The sequence below is a fragment of the Pseudochaenichthys georgianus genome, chromosome 10, assembly GCF_902827115.2.
Source record: "Pseudochaenichthys georgianus chromosome 10, fPseGeo1.2, whole genome shotgun sequence".
NCBI classification, from domain to species: domain Eukaryota; kingdom Metazoa; phylum Chordata; class Actinopteri; order Perciformes; family Channichthyidae; genus Pseudochaenichthys; species Pseudochaenichthys georgianus.
The window spans coordinates 16475572-16498349 of NC_047512.1; the positions used below are offsets into that span (position 1 = coordinate 16475572).

Here is a 22778-nt window from a genome sequence, read left to right on the forward strand (position 1 = left end):
CAATCACTTAATGGCAATGTGTTTTTGAAATTCATGTGCTAAATCTGAGCTGGATTATGTAAGGTCCTTTGAACAGGGGAACGATCAAAAAGTTGTAATTTAGTCGACTTTATTAAATGGAGGTTTAAAAGCAGAAGACTGTTGTCCAGTGTATGACTTCGCAAAAAGCTCTGCTAAGGGACAGCATTTTCAACAGAAAGGAATCTCATGCATTTTTGACATTGAGTAAAGGATATAGTAGGCACCATATTGACATTAAGTTCTGATATTTAAGAATTTGAAAGCATTATGACCTAACATGTAGGATTAGTCCAGTGGCTCTCTTTTTTGTGTCTGTAGAACAACAGTACAAGTACCGTACTTTTCGGACTATAAGCCGCGACTTTTTTCCCCATTTTTTTTGTACAGCTAACGGCCACTAGGGAACCTCCTAAATCTAAGGAATTTACAGGTAAAATTAACCACATTTAACTCTATGGGCTCCATGACCGGTCCGCGCCCGCCACCTTTAAGCGGCGGGCTCCAGCAGTAAAAGCTGGAGGCCGGAAAAGAGTGAGACAGGTAGCGCGCCAAAGTAAAAGTGGAACCGAGAGACAGAACGAGAGCAAGACAGACGGACAATTTAGCTGCTGCGGCTTATATGCAGGTGCGCTTTATAGTCCGAAAAGTACGGTACACTTTTATCATGAGCACTCATGATGTTCCAAAAAGTGATTTTTAGTTTGGATGTTATTTAAAACTGTTTCTAATATAAAATCCAATATTTGAAGATTATTTAGTACTGTTATATATATCATGTAGAACACTCAGGCTCCAACACTTTTACAGAAAGGAATCATCAATGTTTTTGCATTTATGCTAATACTAGGAATTGTAGAAGCAGATTCTTTCAAACATTTACCTATTACCTTAAGCATTTTAAAAGGTTCATCAATTACTTTTAGGATAGCTATAACTATTTACCATGTAATTAGAACAACAGAATAACTTTAAGCCATCTGTTTTAGTCAGTTTTCCATTTAATTATTTTAACCATTTATCAGTTTGTATTACTATATATATGTACAGTACACTACTATTACTTAATGAAACTTGCCATTAAATTAATAAAGTACAGATAAAGCAGCAAATGTCAATCTACACAATGTGACATACTTCTTCTCCCTATTTAGACAGAAAGTCAAAATACAAAATATTGAACTTTCTTATAGGTGAAACACATTAGATCAGTTGCAGTGCCACATCTGTGACACCTATCGAAAGACCCCACAAACTCTGACTGGAGTCTGAACTTTCCTCTGCCATCCTGAGCTGCTCTCGGTGTGTTCTGTGATCCGCCCTGTCGAGCTTCTAATTCAGTGCAGCTTGGCTCCAGATCCTTCCCCACATCGCTCCCTCTCTGGATCCCAGCTGCTTGTGGGGACACACACACACACACACACCACACACACACACACACACACACACACAACACACACACACACAACACACACACACACACACACACACACACACACACACACACACACACCACACACACATCACACACATCACACACACATCACACAATATATATATATATATATTATATATATATATTATATATATAATATATATAATATATATGATATATAGTATATATATGGATATTATATATATCTATATCTCTCTATTATCTACTATCTCTCTGTCTATCCTCATAGATCAATCTATCTCTACTTATTCTCTCGTCTCTAAGAGATGAAGAGAAGAGAGAGAGAATCAGTATTCCAGCCATGTTGTCACCTGAGTGGAGGATGGGAGGGAAACTAAATGAGTCTGCAAATTCCCTGATTTGGTGCAGAGTAGCAGGTGAGAGTGGAGAAAATAAATGAAAGAAAGAAGAAGGGTGTAGAGGAAAACCGTTTTTAGTGATGTTGTTGATGTTATACCTACAAAGATGTTGGTGTTTGATTGCAAATACCTTTATTATTGTGTGATAGTCCGGGAATAACTCGGAAAGTAATACCAATGAAGAAACTGAAACATTTCATACATTTAAATATTGTATGACTTGAATTATTAATTGATGGACTCATTTCAAATGTGTCAAAAGTGCATGTTTGTATGTGTGTGTGCATAGTGCACACTGGGTTGCATGTATTAGACAGAGCGGGCAGCTCGGGCTGTGACAGTTGACCTCCCTGTCAGCTCAGCCACTTGGGAATGAAGTGGTCATGAAAAACTCACTCAGCATCTCAGGACGCGGAGTACAGGATTCATACCAGTGCAACGACAGAGGAAAATATGTTGTGTCTTTGCAAGTCGGTGCCAGTTAGTTGCAGAAATGCCAGGCACTGCCACCTGACCTGTATGCTTAGAGATGTTATACAAACAATCGTCTTTTTAACTTGAGCAGCAGCTTTCATTTTAATTTGTAATATTGCCTAAGGCATCACTCCTTGTTTGGATAATCGTTGGGGCTGTTTTGATATAACTTTTTTTCCAACTTTGAACATGTAATGCCTTCTCGGAAAGCTGCCCTCTGCTGTCAGTTAAGGTTCTGTGTGGTCTAAACTTTGGGAGTGGTGTGACTGGTATCAAAGAATTGCAAGCACTGTGGACTTATTGTATCCCCATCTTCATTCAGTACAATGTGTTATTTCGTTAAGTTTGATAAGGGACAAGTTTGCAATTTTTTTGTATTGACCTTGATTTGTCATAAATATGAGAGGGAGTGAACCATCCACTTCTGTGCTGCTCGGCAGGTGACTGTTTCCACAACAAATAGCCCTGTGTTGATGTGTTATTCTGCCCTATCATTGCCACATTTTAGATTTTGCAAAGGCTCTCTCCTTTTACTACACTGTCTGTGTGCTGAATATGAAGCTAAAGCCAGCAGCCTTTTGGCTTAGCTTAGCATAAAGACTGGAAGCAGCTAGCATGGCGCGGTTTACTGACTTACTAAAGTCTTGGCAAGGCTGTGTTTTTAAACTATTATCTAAACATTTTTACAATGTTTACTGGGGAGTTTTGGGGCTGCAGATTTTAGACGTTCAGACAGTCATGCGTGCTGTTTTTAACTGCGTCCAGTCTTTTTGCTAAGCTGAGCTAACCAGCTGCTAGCTGTAGGTTCATATGTAGCGCTCAGAAATGAGTGGTATCAATCTTCTCACTGAAAATATACTCACAATCCTACAGATGTGCAAGTAGTATCAATGTTCTTATTTAACTCTCAGCTGAAGAGCAAATGAGAAATTACATTTTGTTGAACTATACCTTATTTGCGATGATTGTCATTTTTGGTATCCACAAGTTTTTTTTTTTTTATAAATTCCCTTTTTATTCACTCTTGTCCCACAGGAGGATGAGGAAGAGCAGAAGGAGGGTGTGTCTCGGGTGCGAGTGACCAGCAGGAGGAGCCCTCACAAAGTGGAGCGAGTTTCTGGCTTGGTGACTTTATCTCATGTCGACATACCAAAAGTGAGTAAAGCAAAGCAAAAAGGAGTTTCCTAGGGCGATCAGAAAAGACACAAGAAAAGGCCATGGAAAAGGCAGCTGCTGCTAATAGAAGCAGATACTAATGAACCTCATGATGTGACGATTACGCATTCACCATGACAGTTTAGTGAGGCATCCCAGAAGTGCCCCAGCAAAATCATCATGAAACATTTTTGTTTACGAAGGTTGATGATCTTTTAAACATTTTATGATGTTGAGGCATGACTGGTAAACAACACACAAAGCAGTCTAAGTAGTCCACAAATAGATGTTGTGTTAATTGTTTTGATTTTTCATTCTTTAAAACGATTTAATTAACTTTCTCTTCAGCATTCAACACCTACAATGATAATTTGCATCTATTATGCTTGTACAGATCATAGTAATTAATAGTTTTTAAGCTTTAATAATATAGCAATTATGTGAAAGCCGTTTTGTAAATATTTTGTCATCACTATTCACCTGCAGCTGCAAAACACTTACATTCTTAAGAATTAGTTTATGTTTTAGGCTCTCCTTGTTGCTCTGCGCTAATAACACAGATTAAAAGGAATATATAGTTTTAGGGAAACACATGTATTTGCTTGCTGACATTTTGATCGATACCTCTCTTATGTGTCTGTTAAATATATACCTAGAGTGAGCAGGCAGTTAGCTTAGCATACAGACTAGAAACGGGGAAACAGCTCTGCATTGGAAACAAAATCTGACTACATTCACCTTTTAAGCTCAATAATACCTGCTTTACATCTCATTACTTCATCTGCATATACAAAAGATCGGAAATATTTAAGGTTAATGTGGTTAATGTGCCATTTCTTATTTTTACACTTGAGACATGAGATCTGTATTGATAATTTAATATAAATCTTGGCAGGAAGGTGAATAAGTGTATCTCCCAAAATAATTTCTCTACGATTTGTGGTCAACCTGCTGCTTACACGAGCAACGGTCCTCGTATGTCCTGATAGAGATTTATCTGATACAATATAGCTGTGTTCCTCAGTATTGTTAAAAGCCCTTGTGTTCACATGCCTTCCCCATTACAACACGGCCAGTGGCACATGGCAGCACAGTGGCCGCAGGCGTTGGCTTTTCAGCTGAGCCCAGAACTAGTGCAGTGGGTGGAGGCGTGAGGGGGTGAGGGGGTGAGAGAGGGGGAGAAGCAGGCTGTGAGCACATGGATTCAATGTGCTCGCATGATAATGTCTGCATAAAGATACGGTGACTGTACAGGTTGACTGTGGATTATACGGTGTGTGTTAGTGTGTGTGTGTGACTCCCTCCATCACATGAAGGAGGGAGGTGAGGGAGCTGAGGAGGCGCAGGGAACAGGAAGGAGGGAAAGAAAGGGAGAGAAATGGGGGGGGGGGGTGTAGAGAGGAAGATATAGTGGGGGAGGCTGAGAGAGAGAGAGAGCAAGGCGGCTGAGAGGCGAGGGCCGGTGCAGTGCAGAGCTGGAACGGACACCCAGAGCTCAGCCTTTCCTCGGGTTGCCATGGAAACCACATTCCTCCCCCGCCTGCATCCCTACAGACTGCTCCGACTCTCTCTATCTATCTCTCCTCGCTTCTCTGTTTTTCATCCCGTCTTTTTCATTCCTCTTTTAATTTGTGTCTTTGTTTTTTTCTCTCGCTTTCTGTTTCTGCTCTGCTTTTTACACCGTGCAGGCATATGAGCACAATCGTGATGATGCACACTCAGCAAGCACACTGATTTCACATGCAATGCTCTCTGTGACAAGGTGAATGGGTAATTGCACAGGGTTTATTTTGCATTCCTATGCACTCATGGACACATAAGCACTTTGTTTTTTTCTCGGCATCTCTCTCTATTTTCTTTTCTCTATTTTTACTCCCCCTTCTGTTCAGCACCATGCTTCAGTAATGCCCCCTCTAGTCATTGCATTTCTGCCCACACATAGGGCACATAGTTTGGTTTCTCCTCGGTTATTGCGTCTGTTGTGGACCTACAACACCTTTATCATATTTTATCAGCTACCTTCACCTTTCTGTCAGCTCATCTCTTAACCTCCTACTAGTACTCCATTTCATAGCTCTCGTTCTTTGTGGGCCTGCAAAAAAATAACGCTTTTCGTTAGCCATGCGGCTCTGATACAATCTTCCACTCTTGTCATCTTGTATATCCCTCCACTTCTCATTTTGCTTCATGTGTATGTTTTACTCTCATTATTCCATCAGTTTGAGGTGCTGTGTTTTGTGTGTGTTTGTGTGTGTGGAGCAGCTGTTCTCTGCCACTGAGGCCTATTAATAGGAGTCTTATCCATCTAGCTTTTGTTTTCAGCGTCTGCATCGCTAGGAGAGCATCGTGGAGGCTCTTTGGCAGGTTACATTAGCTTTTAGTACATAACTGATGAGTATCTTTTCTTCTCTGGGTCTGACTGGCTTCCTGTCTTGGGGTCTCTCTTGCGTTACCATGTACCCCCCTCCCTCCACATTCACAACGCTATGATTCCTTGAGCAGTGGAAGCATTCACTGTAAAGATTCTGCTAAAGATTTACAGATTCTGCAAAGATGCAATGATGCCTGAGAGAGAATTTTGCTCCCCCCTCTTGCAGTTAGTTAAGGCTACAGTAGAGCGGCTCAGTACGTGTTGATATGGAGCTGCCTCTTTAAGACTGCCTCAGTACCGACTGTCCTTTTATGGTGCTGCATCCGGTCAGGTGACACAGGAGTAGTCAGCTTCTCTGAGAAATGCCTAGAAATGACTGAAAAGCTCAGTACATGGTGTGTGCTGTGGTTGGGGGTTGTAATGCTCATTATGCTAGTACGTGACTGTGTGTGTGTGTGTGTGTGTGTGTGTGTGTGTGTGTGTGTGTGTGTGTGTGTGTGTGTGTGTGTGTGTGTGTGTGTGTGTGTGTGTGTGTGTGTGTGTGTGTGTGTGTGTGTGTGTGTGTGTGTGTGTGTGTGTGTGTGTGTGTGTGTGTGTGTGTGTGTGTGTGTGTGTGTGTGTGTGTGTGTGTGTGTGTGGTGTGTGTGTGTGTGTGTGTGTGTGTGTGTGTGTGTGTGTGTGTGTGTGTGTGTGTGTGTGTGTGTGTGTGTGTGTGTGTGTGTGTGTGTGTGTGTGTGTGTGTGTGTGTGTGTGTGTGTGTGTGTGTGTGTGTGTGTGTGTGTGTGTGTGTGTGTGTGTGTGTGTGTGTGTGTTACAGGGTGTCCAGGTGGGTTTATGTAATAAGGGCCGTGCAGGCTGAGGCTGAGCTCATAGTGTTGGGGGAGCTGCAAGCTGGGATGCGGGAAGCATCTCCGTTCAAAAGCACTAGATAATTTCCCCGTTTATGCCATAAATCAAAGGTCCCTCTTTTTCATTTGTCAACAGAAGGTCAGAGGTTAGCGCTTTTATTTCACAAGATAAATCACCTAATGCTGTTGCTCCACTCCTTTCCAGTCAAAGCTGTTTAATTGGTCACAATATTTATCAAGGACTGCACACTAACACTCACACCACTCACTCATGTATGTATATACATGCATACGTGATGTTTATTATATATTATAGAGCCATGAGTCCAAGGAGTACAATATTGCTATTCTTTGGGGTCTTCTAAAGTCAAGTGGTTCTTATTGTATTTTCTACAGGATAGTTATTACATTTTGAGTCAGAGTGTAATTACGAGCTAACAGTTCAATCATACCAGAGTGAGCGGTGTTGTTCCCGTGTTTGTAACAATATGTTGTTTCAGAAATTATGATAAAAGTTGTGTCACTATTATTTGAAAGGGAAACATTTTGTCCACATGTTATCTAAAAAAAAGATAAACATTACATTTTTTACATTTCTAATATTTATGTATTTCCATTAAGGATATGCCAGTAACTGATTATTCCTTGGCAATGTCCTACAAACGGAAAAATAATCTTGTATAGGTGACAGTTTTATAACGTTATAAACTGCAGATTACATTTGAAAATGTCATGTAATCTAATACAAGGACACTGAAAGCGACAACATGAAAAAATGAGTTTAATTAAGTCGAATCAAAACTGAGGCTACACAACCGCAACAAAAATGTAACATGTGCAAGGATTGTATTTATTGCATTGCTATGGGATATGATTACACAATATTGTACTGATGTGGAATTGATTCCACGTGAATAGGGCTGCAGTTTACATTTCACACTATCACCTCTCTACTGAAATGTGTACTCTTAAAGAAGCTGAAAAAGCTATGAAGAAATAAATTTCCTTAGAAATTACAGCGTGAAGGAAATATAAAAAATTACAAAAGGTTATAAATATCTAAAGCAACATGTACAACAACATTACCCTTTAAGACCTTTACTGTAATAACTCTAAGGGGATTAGTGCGTCCTGTATTCCTCTTACTGGAATCCTTCTGATACACAGAACCAGCAATTTATTGACGCTAAAAAGACAAATACTTTAAATATATTATATGATGTCATATTTAAAGGTAGCAGTTGTGTTTCTCCTAGTCACTTAATATGTCTCAATACACATTGTGTGTGTGTGTGTGTGTGTGTGTGTGTGTGTGTGTGTGTGTGTGTGTGTGTGTGTGTGTGTGGGTGTGTGTGTGTGTGTGTGTGTGTGTGTGTGTGTGTGTGTGTGTGTGTGTGTGTGTGTGTGTGTGTGTGTGTGTGTGTGTGTGTGTGTGTGTGTGTGTGGCATCCATAAAGATGTCATGTGTGTATTCATCACAGGGGATGTTTTTCCTCTCCTCTCCATATGATGTGTATCCTCCTGCCTGCCATTTCCTCACTGTGTGCGTCGTACAGTATGTTGTTATTTTACTGCAAACCCTCTGTAAGTCAAATACTATGTGGATAGTTTTTAGGAGAGACAGCGCGAGGCCAGGGAAGGATGGTTGCAACATGTGCTGTGATCGATATGCTTACATCGTCCTTTCAAGCCGCTGCTTCTAAGCCCCGCCCCTCTGCTCTGATTGGCTTCTGCAGGGTTTGTGGCTGCATCCGACATGCAACTTGAAGCATTCACTGGTTAAGTGGTCTATTTAAAAATGTTGCTCCTGCTTTTTGCTCTCTGATGGCAATTCTCTGTAGGTTGCATTGAAATAATATCATTCCAATGAAGTGAGTTAGTGTTGCATGTAATTTAGTGTCAGTGCGCCTGCTGTGTGTGCCTCCTGGTACGACTGCAACACAATGCAGTGTCGCCTGAAAATCCAGCTCAATTCAGCAGGAAGGATGCATAGATGCACGTTATTATAATTATAAATTACAGGCACTGTGTCTTATGTGCTGACACAAAAGGCTTTCATGTATGAGCAGTGTAACATGCAGACTATGTACAAATACTCTCTCCCCCATGCAGACACACCCAGCTCTGTTCCCCATCAAATTTCATTAATAATGCATATATGCAGTGCTTTAATGGCGACACTGTAACATTCCGTCTTAGGTCTCTAAAAAATAAACCTTCACCCTCAGTGTCAGGATGTTTTATATCTAGCTGTGATCAACCCACAAATTCATAACCATGCAAAATGGTTCACAGGCAGTCCAATCGCATTACTGAAAATATAACTGCCACAGATACATAAAAGCCATATAGTCTCTCCTTCTCTCTTTTTACCCCTCACACATTCTCACTCTCAATCTCTTCCTCCACCCACTCGAAGCCCAAGCGTGTAATCTTGTTGGTTTCGTACACATGTGTTGATGTCATCATTGTGAACATAAAATATTTCCCCTATGGTTGTTAAGCGAGGCTTCAGGAGTGCAGTTTTCTCTCGCTGTGCTTATTTTTGACCCAATCCTGCTGCACATGGGCAGGACTTAACAGTAACATGAATTAAACAGTAGTGCTGCTTTGCCAGTAGTAATGCTAAAAAAGGAAGAGGGGTAAAGAGTGATGGAAAGTAATGCAGCGCCTTTCAAAGGCATCTCTGCTGAGAGGCAGGTCTAGTTATAGTCAGGAGAAAAAGGGATTTCATCTGCTGCACATGCTTATATTGTGAGATAATTTGCAGCTGTGTGCTGTGACACAGAGCCCCGGGTTGCCATCACTTTCAAGAAAGCTGTTGAGTCTGCAGCTGAACTAGGGATGACCGTGGAGGTGAACAGTGACCAGTCAGAGCGACAGGGTGCTCACTGTAAGTTGGATTTTGGCTGCATTGGTCTGATGAAAAAGATGGATTAGACTCACAATTAGTGGATTGGGGTCGAGCTTTAGCGATGACATGCAGCACACTACGACTTTCTGACCTTTTTAATTGAGGAAATGAATAAATACAATGTTTTCATTGTGCCTTTTATATCTGTGAAGCAGTACCTTTTCACCCAAGGCAGGCAGCAGTGTGCTTTAGCGGTTGTGGCCCCTTTAAGAGCAGCTAGTGAAGCGCTCAGTCCTGTTGGTGCTGCTGCTGCTGATGGCAGCGCTGCCAGTTGATTGGCTGTGGCTGTCAGGGCTGAGGTGCTGGAGGGATGCTGCTACGTATCTCTCTCCCCCTCCCTCCCTGCCGCTCTCTCTCTCTCTCTCTTTCTCTCTGTGTCTCTCGCTCTCCATCTCCCTCTTGCTTGCTCGCACCCCTCTGAATAATCCACATCTAGGGCAAGCTGGCTGAGAGGCGATCCAGTGCTCAGCTCCTCTCTGCAGGCTGAGAAAAGAAACAGAGAGAGAAAGACAACGTTTTTCAACGCAGGAGGAAAACCGTGAGATTTTGACAGAACGGGAAGATACCAAGAATTACCAGAGGAAGATTTCATCTGCGGATATCATTTATTTATACATATTGTTTATATATCTATATATATATTTGTACACACACATATAGATATTTATATATATATACATTTATCCCTGTACATAACTGTATTTGTGCTTGTCTGTTTATATTAATATTTTTATATGTAATTGTGTGTGTAAATATATATGATATATAAACAAAAGAATATATATATATATATCTATGAATTTATATGCGTATCACTGTGAACCAAGAGAAGCAAGAGGAAATTTCTACCATCGGGGCTGGTCTCTGATTGTGTGGTCGTATACAATATTTTGAATATTTCCTTTGATCTTCTACGTCAAGAGGACAAAGACTACGTGCCCATTTTGTATTTTTGTTTTCCTGTTGCTGCTTACCGTCCCTCTTGATCTTTTTTTTTTCTACATCCGAGAGGAATAAAAAGGAAAGTGACAGGATTTGACGAAAAGGGAAAATCTGTAGAAATTCCTGTGATTAGTATTATTTCTGTCGGCATTAGCGCTCTGTGAGCCGATCACAGCGTGCTGTGTGAGATCTGAGGAGGCAGCAGAGACAGAGTGCCACGCCGCTCAGCGTCAGCCCAGCCAGCGCAGCCAGCATGCACAAACACCACCACTGCTGCAAGTGCCCCGAATGTTATGAGGTGACCCGTATGTCTGCCCTGCGTAGGATGGACGCCCCGTCGTATGGAGGAGAGTGGCAGGCCGAGCCCTATGGATACCCACCTGGGTACGGAGGAGGCCAGACCTTACCCCCTCCGGCCTCAGGGGGAGGTGGAAGCATGGGAGGAGGATCGGGCACTTTGGGGAGAAGTAAGGGCAAGATTATGTCTGGTGGGGGCCCTGGAGGCCCCAACCCAAAGGGCCAATCCAAGTGTGGCGCCAAAGTAAACGGCAACCACCCCAGTGGACAAGCAGGATGGTGGCCCGAGTGCACCTGTACCAACCGGGAGTGGTATGACCAGGTAACTCATCTTCTTCTTGTTCCTCACTCTGTTAGATAGTCTGGCCTGTGGGGCCTGGCAGGAAGGACTGGGATCCGATGAGCTGCTGCTGTAGTAAAACAGAGACCATCATGTATCAGCTGTCGCTTTATGGGAGAGAATTCATATTTAGTATTCATCTCAAGCCCTCAGTTTCCCATTTGTTGACTGTGCTTCCTCTGATGGTGGCAGAGTGAGGAGAACAGAACAGGACTGATCCAGTTCCCCTGCACACACGGAGATGATCTTCATGTTTGGATTTGAGGCAGATGACTAATGCTTATACATTTAACACACCTAGTGTATGTCGTCAAAGGCTTACGCTGATGCAGCTACCGTAGGCCAAAAAATGGTGCATTTTCATTCATTGAAACAGCACTGAGAGGCAGTTTGGAATCATTTTTAATTGATCTCTATAGTCGGTTACTTTGACATTACTGTCTTCGAACATTAGATGAATGAAATATATTTCTCAGAGATAAATTAATTCTAGGATTGTGGCTCATTTGGCTCAGAGTAGAGGAAGAGATGATGAAATCGATCTCTGATACCAATTCCATTTCCTGTTTAGCCATCGTTTCTTTCCTATTTAGTCATTCTGCTGAGGAGAATCACAATATAATAAATGTGTTGTCAGGGAATAAAGGAGTATCAGCAGTAATCTGTGTTTCATACATGCCGCACAGTGTGAATGAAACTGCCTCTTCACATGCGCTCCATTTTGTTTATATTATCTCCATTTATTTACATGTATTTATAAATCACAGTTGATTAAAGGTCACAACGGCTTCAGAAGCACAGTCTTTAATTAAGGAAGGTATGCGAGCATTAGAGTGAGCATGGGTGGGGGAAGGGTAGCTTGGTGAGCAAGAGATTCAAGGAATGGTTCTTGCTGTGCATGGGTATGTGTCTATGTAGACTCGTATTTGCGGCTAGCCGCTGCATCGTTTGTAGTCCCTCTGTTTGTGTCTGATCTCGTTTTTAGCTAGAAATGGGAGGCATTGGGAGGAAGATAGGTGAGAAGAAGCACAGGGGTAAAATGGAGGCTGAAATTTGGAAGTGGAAGAGATCCCCCTGAGCTGAGCCCATATATCAGCCGTAACCTGGCTGATATTAGCAGATTACTACAACCAAGGAGAGGTTTGAGGAGGCAGGAGGAGATTGGCACGTTCTATCGGTTCCTTTTAAATGTATTGCCAACCTTTTCCTTCTAGACCAATCAGGCTTATTTCATGTTTCACACATTTGAAAGCTCACAGCAGATGTGATTATGTAAGCATTTATTGCTTACAGGGAGATCTTACTCTCCATCAGTATTACCACCTAATCTATATTCTGCTCGTTTCCAGTATCTCTATTCCATACTTATATCTAAATATGCATTGTGATTTATGTAAAGATCATATGAAGTTCAATCTACTATTACTTGAGCAGGTCTCCCTTGTAAAAGAGATCAATCATCTCAATGGGATTTATCTGTATAAATAAAGGTTTGAAATGAAATGAATCGTATGTTGTCACCGTTAATGGATTAACCGCTCTGTACAATACTATATGGTCCTCTCCTTTCCAAGGATCCTTGCTCACTTGCTGTATCATGCGAATGTGCACCAAACAAAAACTCTGTAGAGATAATATCCAACATGGCATTCATGTATCCAGTCCAGGAGTATGTACATTGTGACAAAGAGAGCTGGACATACAGAGAAGGAAGGATGTTGGGGGGAAAAGCAGCAGTCAGTGGGGTGAAAATGAAAAGGTTGAAAACGAGATAAATAAGCCAATAAAGGCAGGCAGTGGGCCTGGAGAGGGGGAGGGGGTTATGTAAGAGGAGGGAGTTGGTGGTGCTGTCAGAGAGGGAGAGCAAGCGAGGCCCTGACACTGGACAAGCATCTGTCCCTCCATCTCTGAAACCAGGCATGCTAACGGCCAGTATGTGCGCCCCCTTCCTATGAATGGGCCATAGCACACGGTATGGATAAAGATGCTAAAAACCCACCATCACCCTGCCCAGCTCTCCTCAGTCACCAACTCTCATCCTTGGGTGGGAAATGTGAATGCGACCCCTCCCCCACTACCTATACACAGCCGGAGAGCAGGGCAGCAATCACACACGCCCCAACCACGCACGGCTATTATCTTATAGCTTTCATAACAACGCGTGCTTTTGGATGCTAGCACGATGAAAAGCAATAACCTTGCACAGTCATTCAGAATGATCCGAGCTGGCTTTTTATAGATGGACCATTGACATTTCCAAATGGCTCCCGTAGCAATGAACATTTCATGTATGTGTGAGGAAATAATTTGACGACCCACGACATAATGATGCCATATTAATTTCTCCCCCTCTGTCGTCTATGTAGTAAACGATTGTGCTTGCCAGGTTAATTATGGATGATTCCAGTTGGGATTATGAGAGCATTCTTTAAAACAAGAGCTTTGAATTTAAATCTGAGGAAAGTAGAGACCTCAGTCTTCGGGGAGCTTCAGTCAGAAAGCTCCCTCTTCCCCCTGCGGGCTCCAATATGTCTTTGTGTGTTCTCCAGCTTTGTGGCTATGATTAGATTGAATTATTAATTAGATTTTACTTTATTTATTAGCATCAAGATTCAGGCCAAAAATACTTTGCCAGACCCATTGTTTATGACTGGTCTCTGTAGTGTTTTAAATTAATGCACAGGCACGGTGGGTGTTCCATGTCTAACACTCCCATAGGTGATTGCATCTCAAAAACCTTCAAGCCTTGATCAGAACTGTTTGTGCCGATTGTGTGTGTTTGTGTGTGTCTTACAGTCAAATTGATGTATAGGTGTCGTTGGTCTATACATCTGTCTGATGTGATTTTGTTCGGGCCGAATTTGATTTGCCATTCTTGTAACTGCAACCCAGAGTGTATTAACGGATAAGATTTACATGTGCTCCATGTCCACATGTCTTGAGCTGAATCCCCTGCTGTGATCTTGAAAGGCTCTGTCTAAAACCTGGAATATTCTCATCAGATCAAGAGAGATGTATCTATGAGCTTGTCTTGGGGGGAGAAAAAAGTCAAGAAATATGTGATCTGAATAAAAGTGCACTCTGCATATCCGTACGAATGATAAGGCCAAGATGGACATTTGCATTATACCCGCAGCTGTTGTTTCATTTGCATACATCGGGTGCAACATTACATGTCAGTATTTCTGTTCTCTAACAGATACGTCAGGAAGACAGCAGATTTCCTTTTTGGGGTAAGCCTTATGCCCATTACTAAAGTAGGAATAAAGGGGAAAACGTTAGACTGAAAACACATTTCAGAATCTGAACCTGTACAACCTTTTAATGATATTGAGGATGCTAAACTAGAGGTGGCTTATAGCCGTGAGGATGGCCCGACCCAGAATATGATCCATTTTGATTTCTCTCAAGCGTGACTTCGTCTTCGCTGACTCTTAGTACTCATGAAAGGAGGACTCCTCATAAGGCCAGGCAACCCTGACCTCGAAAAATATTGTAAGGACATCGTGAAAGCAGTGCTTTGTTGTGAGGTTTATATTACTATTACACTAACAATAAGTGTTATCCTTTGCAATTTTGGCTTTGGATCTCCTTCACGTCATACGCAGTGGTGTGACGTTGGCCACTATGATCATCTTTTTGGAGTCAAGACAAGTTGTCCCCTTGCAGATAAGGACAACATACCTAGTATAGTAAAGTTGGTAGTAATTTTTAACCTCACATTTCCGTCCACTTGGGGCTTTTTTTGCATTTTCAATAATTCTGAAAGAATATCACACCAAAAACACAGCCTCACCAGCTGTGTAATAATACTAGTGATTAAATATTGATAGATATCATTTTTGTTATAGTTCCTGGTGTGGCTGGCCCTCTTCACTGGCAGCAGATTACATTTATCCGAGGACCCTATTTCCCTGTGCTTTCCCTCCCTCTCTTCATTTTTTTAAATTCAAAAGAAGACAACATTTGGCTGAAACAGTGTAATTACTCTTCAAATATGTCTATGTTGTAGCTTAAACTTGTTATTCAACCAAAAAATATGACATGTTTTCAAACCTGTTAAAGACAAGAGCTCCAAATGTTGTATAATTGTGTTTTGCTGCCACAAACTTAATTTCTACTATCATCAAGGTGAAAAATGAGTTTGATTTCAGCACAAAGAAAACATGTGATGTGATATCAGTAAACTGTGCACAGCATGATGAGCAATGTATTGCTGCAGACCAACGGATACCAACTATCTAGGGTTGTTCCTCCACATTTCTAAAAATAATTTCAAAGACAGTTTGTTGTGAGTTCTCGCATAAAATGTACTCAACCAACCACACCATTTCATTTTGGGCAAACAGGGCAGATCTTACTTAGGTGGTAGGAGGTGTCTGTCTTCTAAAGTGTTGGTGTATTTCATATAAAACATTCAACTTTATGCAGCTTTAAACCTCTGTGCTCAAACCTAAAGCAAGATATGATGACAGCTTTTTACCATTTCTTGTAAATGTCGATTCAAACTGTGAAACTACTGTACATTATTATATATAACCACATTGATCTGTGAAAGTAACAACATGAGTTGCTCCACAGTAGTTTTATGAACCTAAGTCGGTTTCTCCATGATTTGTTATGAGCGTTAACATTTTCAGGCAAGTTGAAGAGCCTCAAGGATTTGTACTAGGAACCCCATGATATCAGCAAATGCTGTTTAACTGAATAGTTTCAAATGTACTGCTGAATGTTATGAAAATAAGTAAACTTGGCATTCCAAATTCAAATTGGTTGCACAAAGATTTTTAGTTTTTGCCACATTTAGTTACAAGGTCTGCATGGAGCAGCAACTACTGTAATTTGTTCAGGGTTTTGTCTATTAAGATGTCACCCAACCTTGCTACATGAATATATGAGAAGGCCAAAAGATACACTTGTTGTTGGTAATTTAATATGTTTTGATAAACATGTGGAAGAAAAGGTAATCTGTTGCAGCGTAGATGTTTTGTTAATCCAAGTCTCTTTGCATTCAATGCTTTGGTCTTTGTAAAATTGTGCTGCATATCAACTACATCTATGTAATCTTTCAATTATACAGAAACAGATATTTGCTACAGGAATTGAACTATGATTGAAATGCCAAAATTCCCTTTTACTGATCTCATACAAATTCATAGCACATAATTTAATTGTAGTTGTCTGCTAGCAAACCTCCTACAACATATCTTTCCTTCTGCACCTGCCTGTCTCTCTCCCACACACACATACACACTCAAGCTAAAGCACACAAACCAATCCCAACACAGAAGCTTTACCCAAAACCAAAGTGTTTTTTACCCATACAAAAAGAATTGGGGGGTTAAGGGACTGTGGTGAATCATGGGAAATACACTACGAAACAAGCGAGACAAGGTGTGCTGCAATATTTATGTGCACTTTGACAAAAGTTTGCTTTTTACACGCTGTAAGATGGGGTAGGGAGGGAGCGCCTGAGAACATGCAAGCCTGTCGTTGACGTGAGCGTGCGAGGAAGCCAAACGAGCCACCTTTACGGGAGCTGAAGCTGTTGGTCTGAATCTGTGACCCCTGACCTCAGCTGTGTTGAATCACACCTCCTACACTTCTCTTAAAAGCCTCCAACAATGTTGTTTCTTCCACTTTGCATGGAGGTTCTATGTGAAATACGGGACTCACAGGAATGCATTGTGTCCTCTGTCGAAGCAGATTTAAGGCTCATCAAGTGGTTTACTCATTACTGCGGTTTGGCTACAGCTATGTGACGCATATACATATAAGGTTTTGTTTACAGGTGCAGTGGCCTGAAGCTGCAGATCGTGTGTGTGGAGGTGTGTGTCCTCCTGGAAGCTAAGGCTACCAAGCCCCAGTGATCCATATGGTCGTTGTCAGAGGCCCTGCCAGGGCTCAGCCCCATATCAGCTCGTCTGTTCGCCTCTCTGCCTCTCACTGCCGGAGAGGAGAGGAGAGGAGAGGAGAGGAGAGGAGAGGAGAGGAGAGGAGAGGAGAGGAGAGGAGAGGAGAGGAGAGGAGAGGAGAGGAGAGGAGAGGAGAGGAGAGGAGAGGAGAGGAACGGAACGCCGTTTGTTTGCTTGCTTGCCTGCTTTGTTTTATTTAGGGGATTTTGCTGATCACAGTAGCGACTGGCCTAGAAATGTGACTGTGCTGCGCAGGGCAGAGTGGACTCCTGATTCAGCGATGGAAGCATCAGATTCTCTGTGAGAGAGAGCAGCGAGGGACACGGGGCTTTGATGGAATGAGATGTGTTTAACACTATACCACCGGTGCTGTTAATTAAAATAATCAGACATCAGTCTGTGATCAATTGTATGCGCAGATATGAAAGCTTTTTTTCCCTGCCATGCTAGACTTGTGTTAGCGTTCTCAGCGAATTACAGCAGCTCCATCACCCACTTGCTGCCGTGGAATATGTGTATATCCAATCAATACCAGATGAGAGCTCGTCCCTCAGCCTTCTGACTCCTCTTCATATTTGTGGGGGTGTGTGGGTGCTTTCAACAGCGCTTGTGCTTTCATTGCTTTTACTCAACCATCATATCAGGCTGTTATTTTGGTAACACTTAACAATAAGGTACACAAACTCTTAGAGTAGTTACAGTATCATAGAAACAGGAGCCAACTGCTGAATTATTAATACAAATAACTTCATTATTAATTCATATTATAAATATTACAACAAACTCATTTAATATCCGTGATTATATAGTAGATGATTATAAAGTACCTGATGATTGAGAAGTATGTAATTGATTTGTTTATACATACCTTCGTGTTTTACGATCTGTTCCTGTTTAAACTTAAAATAATTACATTTTGAAGAGATTTAAAGCTTCCTGCTTCTCTTCCTGTTCAGCATTACGTAGATTTCCACAGCACTAATTCCATCTGTACAAAAAAATAAACATGTCGCACTCACCCTTCATATCTTACAGAAATAGTTATATTTCACTAATTACCTCCAATCACTTCCACTTTGCAGTTTTGAAATGCCTTTTAAAGATTCTGTGAATGAAACACTTCCTGTTCAGATGTTTCACATTAAGAGCGTTCTGTAGGCTTTTACATCTGCAGGAAGTTTAATTCTATAATTAACCATGGCTTGATAAGAGATGACATAGATTTGAATGCATAATTCAAAAAAAGCATTTATTTGGAGAAATATTTAAATGTACATTATACTGATTGAGACATGTCATCTATCAGAGCCATATCACCCATACTCAATATATTTTCACCCTTATTTCATTTATAAAAGAAGTGTAGCCAAACTTATCCAAATCAGGCACTGTCTCATTAAAATAAAAAGGCAAATATCACTACAAACCGGACCACGAATTTTATGAATTTGAGGTTCGCTATTGGACCATTTTTGATGTTTAGTGCTTCAGATATATTTGTGTCAATACCAAAAAAGTATTGAGGTTCAATATTCAGCCCTGGTTTGGTCAAAGAGTATTTTCAACAGCGAAATCTCATTATTCTAAAAACATACATGGTATTTGATTAAGTTATTGTCATAACTACTTGTTCGCTACACTAAGCTGAAACCATTATTTTAATTACACACACAATGTTACTCTGTGCTCTCTTAGCCTGCATGTATACATGACATAAATGAATTGATTGATGGATTTATTTGATGGTTGAAAAGCCCTTCAGATCTTCAATGTTCACAGTAAACTGTCTCATTTTTCATTAATTATAGCACTGACAGAGAGCACAGGTGGAAACAAATCCTGCCATACACCAAGATGTACAGGGAATTAGTGTTAGCTGAAATTAGAAAAACAGCATTGCATTTTTTTAATCTGTACACAAAAAACTGAATGGTTGTTCTTTCTTCCATTTTATGGGAACGTGCGTGTTCGTGTGTGTGTGTGTGTGTGTGTGTGTGTGTCTGACATTTGGCGAAGCAGTGCATTTCTTACCATGTGTAGCTGCTCTGAGTGCCATCTCTGTCTAATGCATTATCCAAGCAGCCATTTGGTCTGGCCTCTCATTTTGTGTGTGTGTGTGTTGTTTTTCAGCGTTCTTCATTTCTATCATCCCCCTCCTGTCTTCCACTGCCCTTCTACTCCTCCGCTCTTTCTTTTCTCATACATAGTACATATCTAAAGCTTCATTTTCGGGTGCAGAACAGTATTCAGAAAGGATGCTGCAGCAGACCTGTGCTTCAGGATGAATACATTACACATTGTTTAAAGCTAACAGGTTTTTTTCATAAAACAGCAGAACGTTCCCTGGTGCATATTTGATTTAAAGATCATTTCAATTCATATGTAATGGAAAATGCATGCCAAGATCTTGTCTAATTCGTAACCATCAACCTTTGGAAAGCTCATATCACATGTTCAATGTATAGCCAACTCTATCTTCAATTCAAAGCTTTTTTTGAAACTACTGAGCATTATTTGATTACAGATTCATTTAGATATGCTGGGGGTTGTTGGGAGTCTTTCTTTTTTTAAATTCTCTTAGGGTTACTCAGATTATCAAATCATTTTTTTTTATATTTAGTGAAAACAAAGATGCACACATCAACAGCTTGTTCAGTCTTGTTTTGATTGATGATCCAGTTTGGTCAGTATAAGTTCATTTCAACAATCCTTTCGAATTCTGTCAAATCTTGACTGATTTGTGCATACTGTACATGAACTGGATTAATGACATTCATTGTGTCTTGTTTTAAGATATTCTCAGGAAAAACAATAAGAAATATAGCTGTAGATAAGCTTGACGTTATTATATTAAACCTCCTATAAAACCACTGCTAGTTTGTGGTTACCGTCATAACATGTAATGCTATATATATTTGGAATAAAGTGTCAACTATTTTGAGCAGTTATCTGTTAATACAAATATTTTAAAAGTATTTTATTTTATGTTAAAATTAATCTTTTTCTTCCACCACTCGAACCTATAAAAGGCATTTTATTTGTAGCTTCTTGTAACTTGAACAGTATAGATTCACAGTATATTGAGACAGCATATATTTGGCTCACTTGGACTTCCTGTTTTCCTGAGTTGACAAGGAGAGAGGACAGCAAACATTTTCCAGACATACGTCTGTTGTGAGTCCACAGAACAACAGATGATCCTTTAACATGTCCCTCTGCTCATTATGACATTATCAGTCATTATTGGCTATTGGTGAGAATCCACGTCATCTACGCACTGTGTTTGGAAAGCAGAAACAAACATCTGAAGCTCAGAGAGAGAGAGAGATAAAGAGAGAGCATGCCCTCACCCTGTCACAGATATAAACAATACAAGCAATCCCAGCTTAATATCATACATCTTATTACACTGTTGATAGGTCATCTCTGCCTTGAAATTGCTTTTATGGATTTATTACTTTTTGTTGTGCTCTGTGTGTCTGTGCATTTTTTGTTATATTTTAACACAACATTTCAAGCCAAATTCTTCTTCAGATCATCGCCTTTACTTGTGTTTGTAGATTACAATTTTAAATGGTTTTATGTCCCTTAAACCACGGAGCAATATTTCTATGTTGTGTGTAATGTCACCTATCGCGTTTTGAATGGATATTTCAGGGCAGAAATGTGTGTTTATGGTTTTCTGCAATCTGGCCAGTGGTTTTGAAAGCAGTGACCATCTCGGGTGAGTGTGATTGGCAATCTTAGCTGACAATCAAACAAACACAGATGGTTTTAGTACATTGTTGCTGTACAAGTTCAGTTAAATACAAGCATTATCCATTAGAGGAAATTAAACATGTGTAGAGTTTATTTCTGGTGACTTATTTACTCTGCAATTTTCCTGGTTAGCTTCATCGTTTATCCGAAGGGCTCCAAATCAACTCAAAATATTAGTTTCCATGTTAATTTGATCCTACCAAGCCTGATTCCTACCTACAATGACAACAATTTGAACAATACATATCCATGTCTGCAGTATTGAAGGTCAAAGTAAATGCAGTTTGCTGTATAAACATGTTATGTGAAAAGTTTCAGTGCGACACAGCATTTGTTTAGCAGGCAGTGGTCCAACCTCTCCACTGACAGCCATATTCTTACTCTGTACAGTAATAACAGCTTCATTCATGGCTGATTATCTTTATGTTTTAGTGTATCAGCGTTATGTGTTGGCTTTTGTGATTGTCTCAGCTCGCAGTGTAAAATGTTTTGCATAATTGAGTTTGTTTTATCACTAAATGAAGGCTGATACTATAAAGTAATCCACAGCTCGTGCATTTATGGTGGATATTTTGTTGAATGTATAATTATGTGGATCTGCATTATAATGATCTCTTCTGAGATCATCATTATTATCTTTTAACGTATGAAGTGGTTAGCCTTTAATATAGATACACACTATATATCACTGTCAGTTTTGATATTAATACTCTCAAATAGGAATTTTGCATTGGGCCCTTTACAATTAAAATGTGCCTAAATGTTTATTGAGTATATGTACGTATGTTCTGATGTGCTTTCCATTGTAGCCAGTAATAAATCAGCACACGTTATTGTGAAATGCCAATGGCACGTCTGCCTCAGCATATACAATTATTTTAAAGCTGCAAGATGTCAGATGCCATTGTGCTATTCAGAGATCTGACCATCCATAGGACCGAATTGTATCGATATATTGAAGACAGATAATATAATCAGTTGTATTGTACAGTTTGAGCTTGAGAACTTTTCCAATCTGATACCCAGGATAAGTCTTTAGTGAAGGAATAGATGCAGCATCCTCACAGAAGTAAAGGTTAATGCACTTACTACAGTATTTATTTGTGCAAATTGCTAAATGCTTTGGAGCTTTTTTTTTTTTTTTTATTTAACTTTTGGTTGTTATTTCCAATCCGGGAAATGTAATCTCCTACACAAAGGTCTAAGAGAGAATTTAGGATAAACATTGAGCATACTTTGACTTTTCCCAGAATGCGTGTTCTGTAGCCCACCTATTGTAATGTTTAGGCAACTGGAAACAGCTGTTTTGGGTTAAGCCCGCATCACACTGTCCCGAAATTGACACCCGATGGACACACGATAAAGTAAATGTTCAAATTCGGCTCTGATCGTAGCAACATCGGGCCATTCGTGAGGGCATCTTAAGCCATCGTATGACCGCCGGTGGAGTTTCTCAGGCTCCGGCAGCAACTTCGTGAGGGGCAACTTCGTAAGGCACTCGTGAGGGCATCTTGTCAAATCGTGTCATCTTCGTGTTATCATCGGTGCCATCAGGCATTCGCCCTCACTCTGATCGGGGTGAATGCCCGATGGCGCCGTTGATAACAAGATGCCCTCACGATGGCCTTACGAGGGGCACAATTGACACACAAATTCAACACGAAAATGAACCTTTGCAAGGTCCTTCGGCAATTTTTTGGCATGCCAAAGATTTTGCCACCGCTCAGGAAGTTGCTGCCAGAGCCTGAGAAACTCCACCGGCGGTCATACGATGGCTTAAGATGCCCTCACGAACGGCCCGATGTTGCTACGATCAGAGCCGAATTTGAACATTTCCTCTATCGTGTGTCCATCAGGTTGTTTTATTGCACAACAAAATGTAAACATATTGTGTAAATAACCCAATTTGTGTTCTGTGAAACTGAAAAGG

The 22778-nt window shown here is 40.6% G+C and overlaps 1 protein-coding gene across 6 annotated transcripts in view; it reads left to right on the forward strand.

The window, feature by feature from the left end:
• Positions 1 to 22778, forward strand: part of dlg3 (discs, large homolog 3 (Drosophila)) — an 86770-nt gene that overhangs the window by 16455 nt on the left and 47537 nt on the right. For 4 of the 6 annotated variants that reach the window (XM_034093096.1, XM_034093093.1, XM_034093095.1 and 1 more), the window contains one exon: positions 3343 to 3462. In XM_034093096.1, coding sequence (XP_033948987.1) covers positions 3343 to 3462 — 120 coding nt within the window. Of the gene's footprint in view, positions 1 to 3342; positions 3463 to 10025; positions 11157 to 22778 lie in introns of those variants that run through there. The other 2 variants (XM_034093097.2, XM_034093094.2) reach the window with 2 other exon arrangements.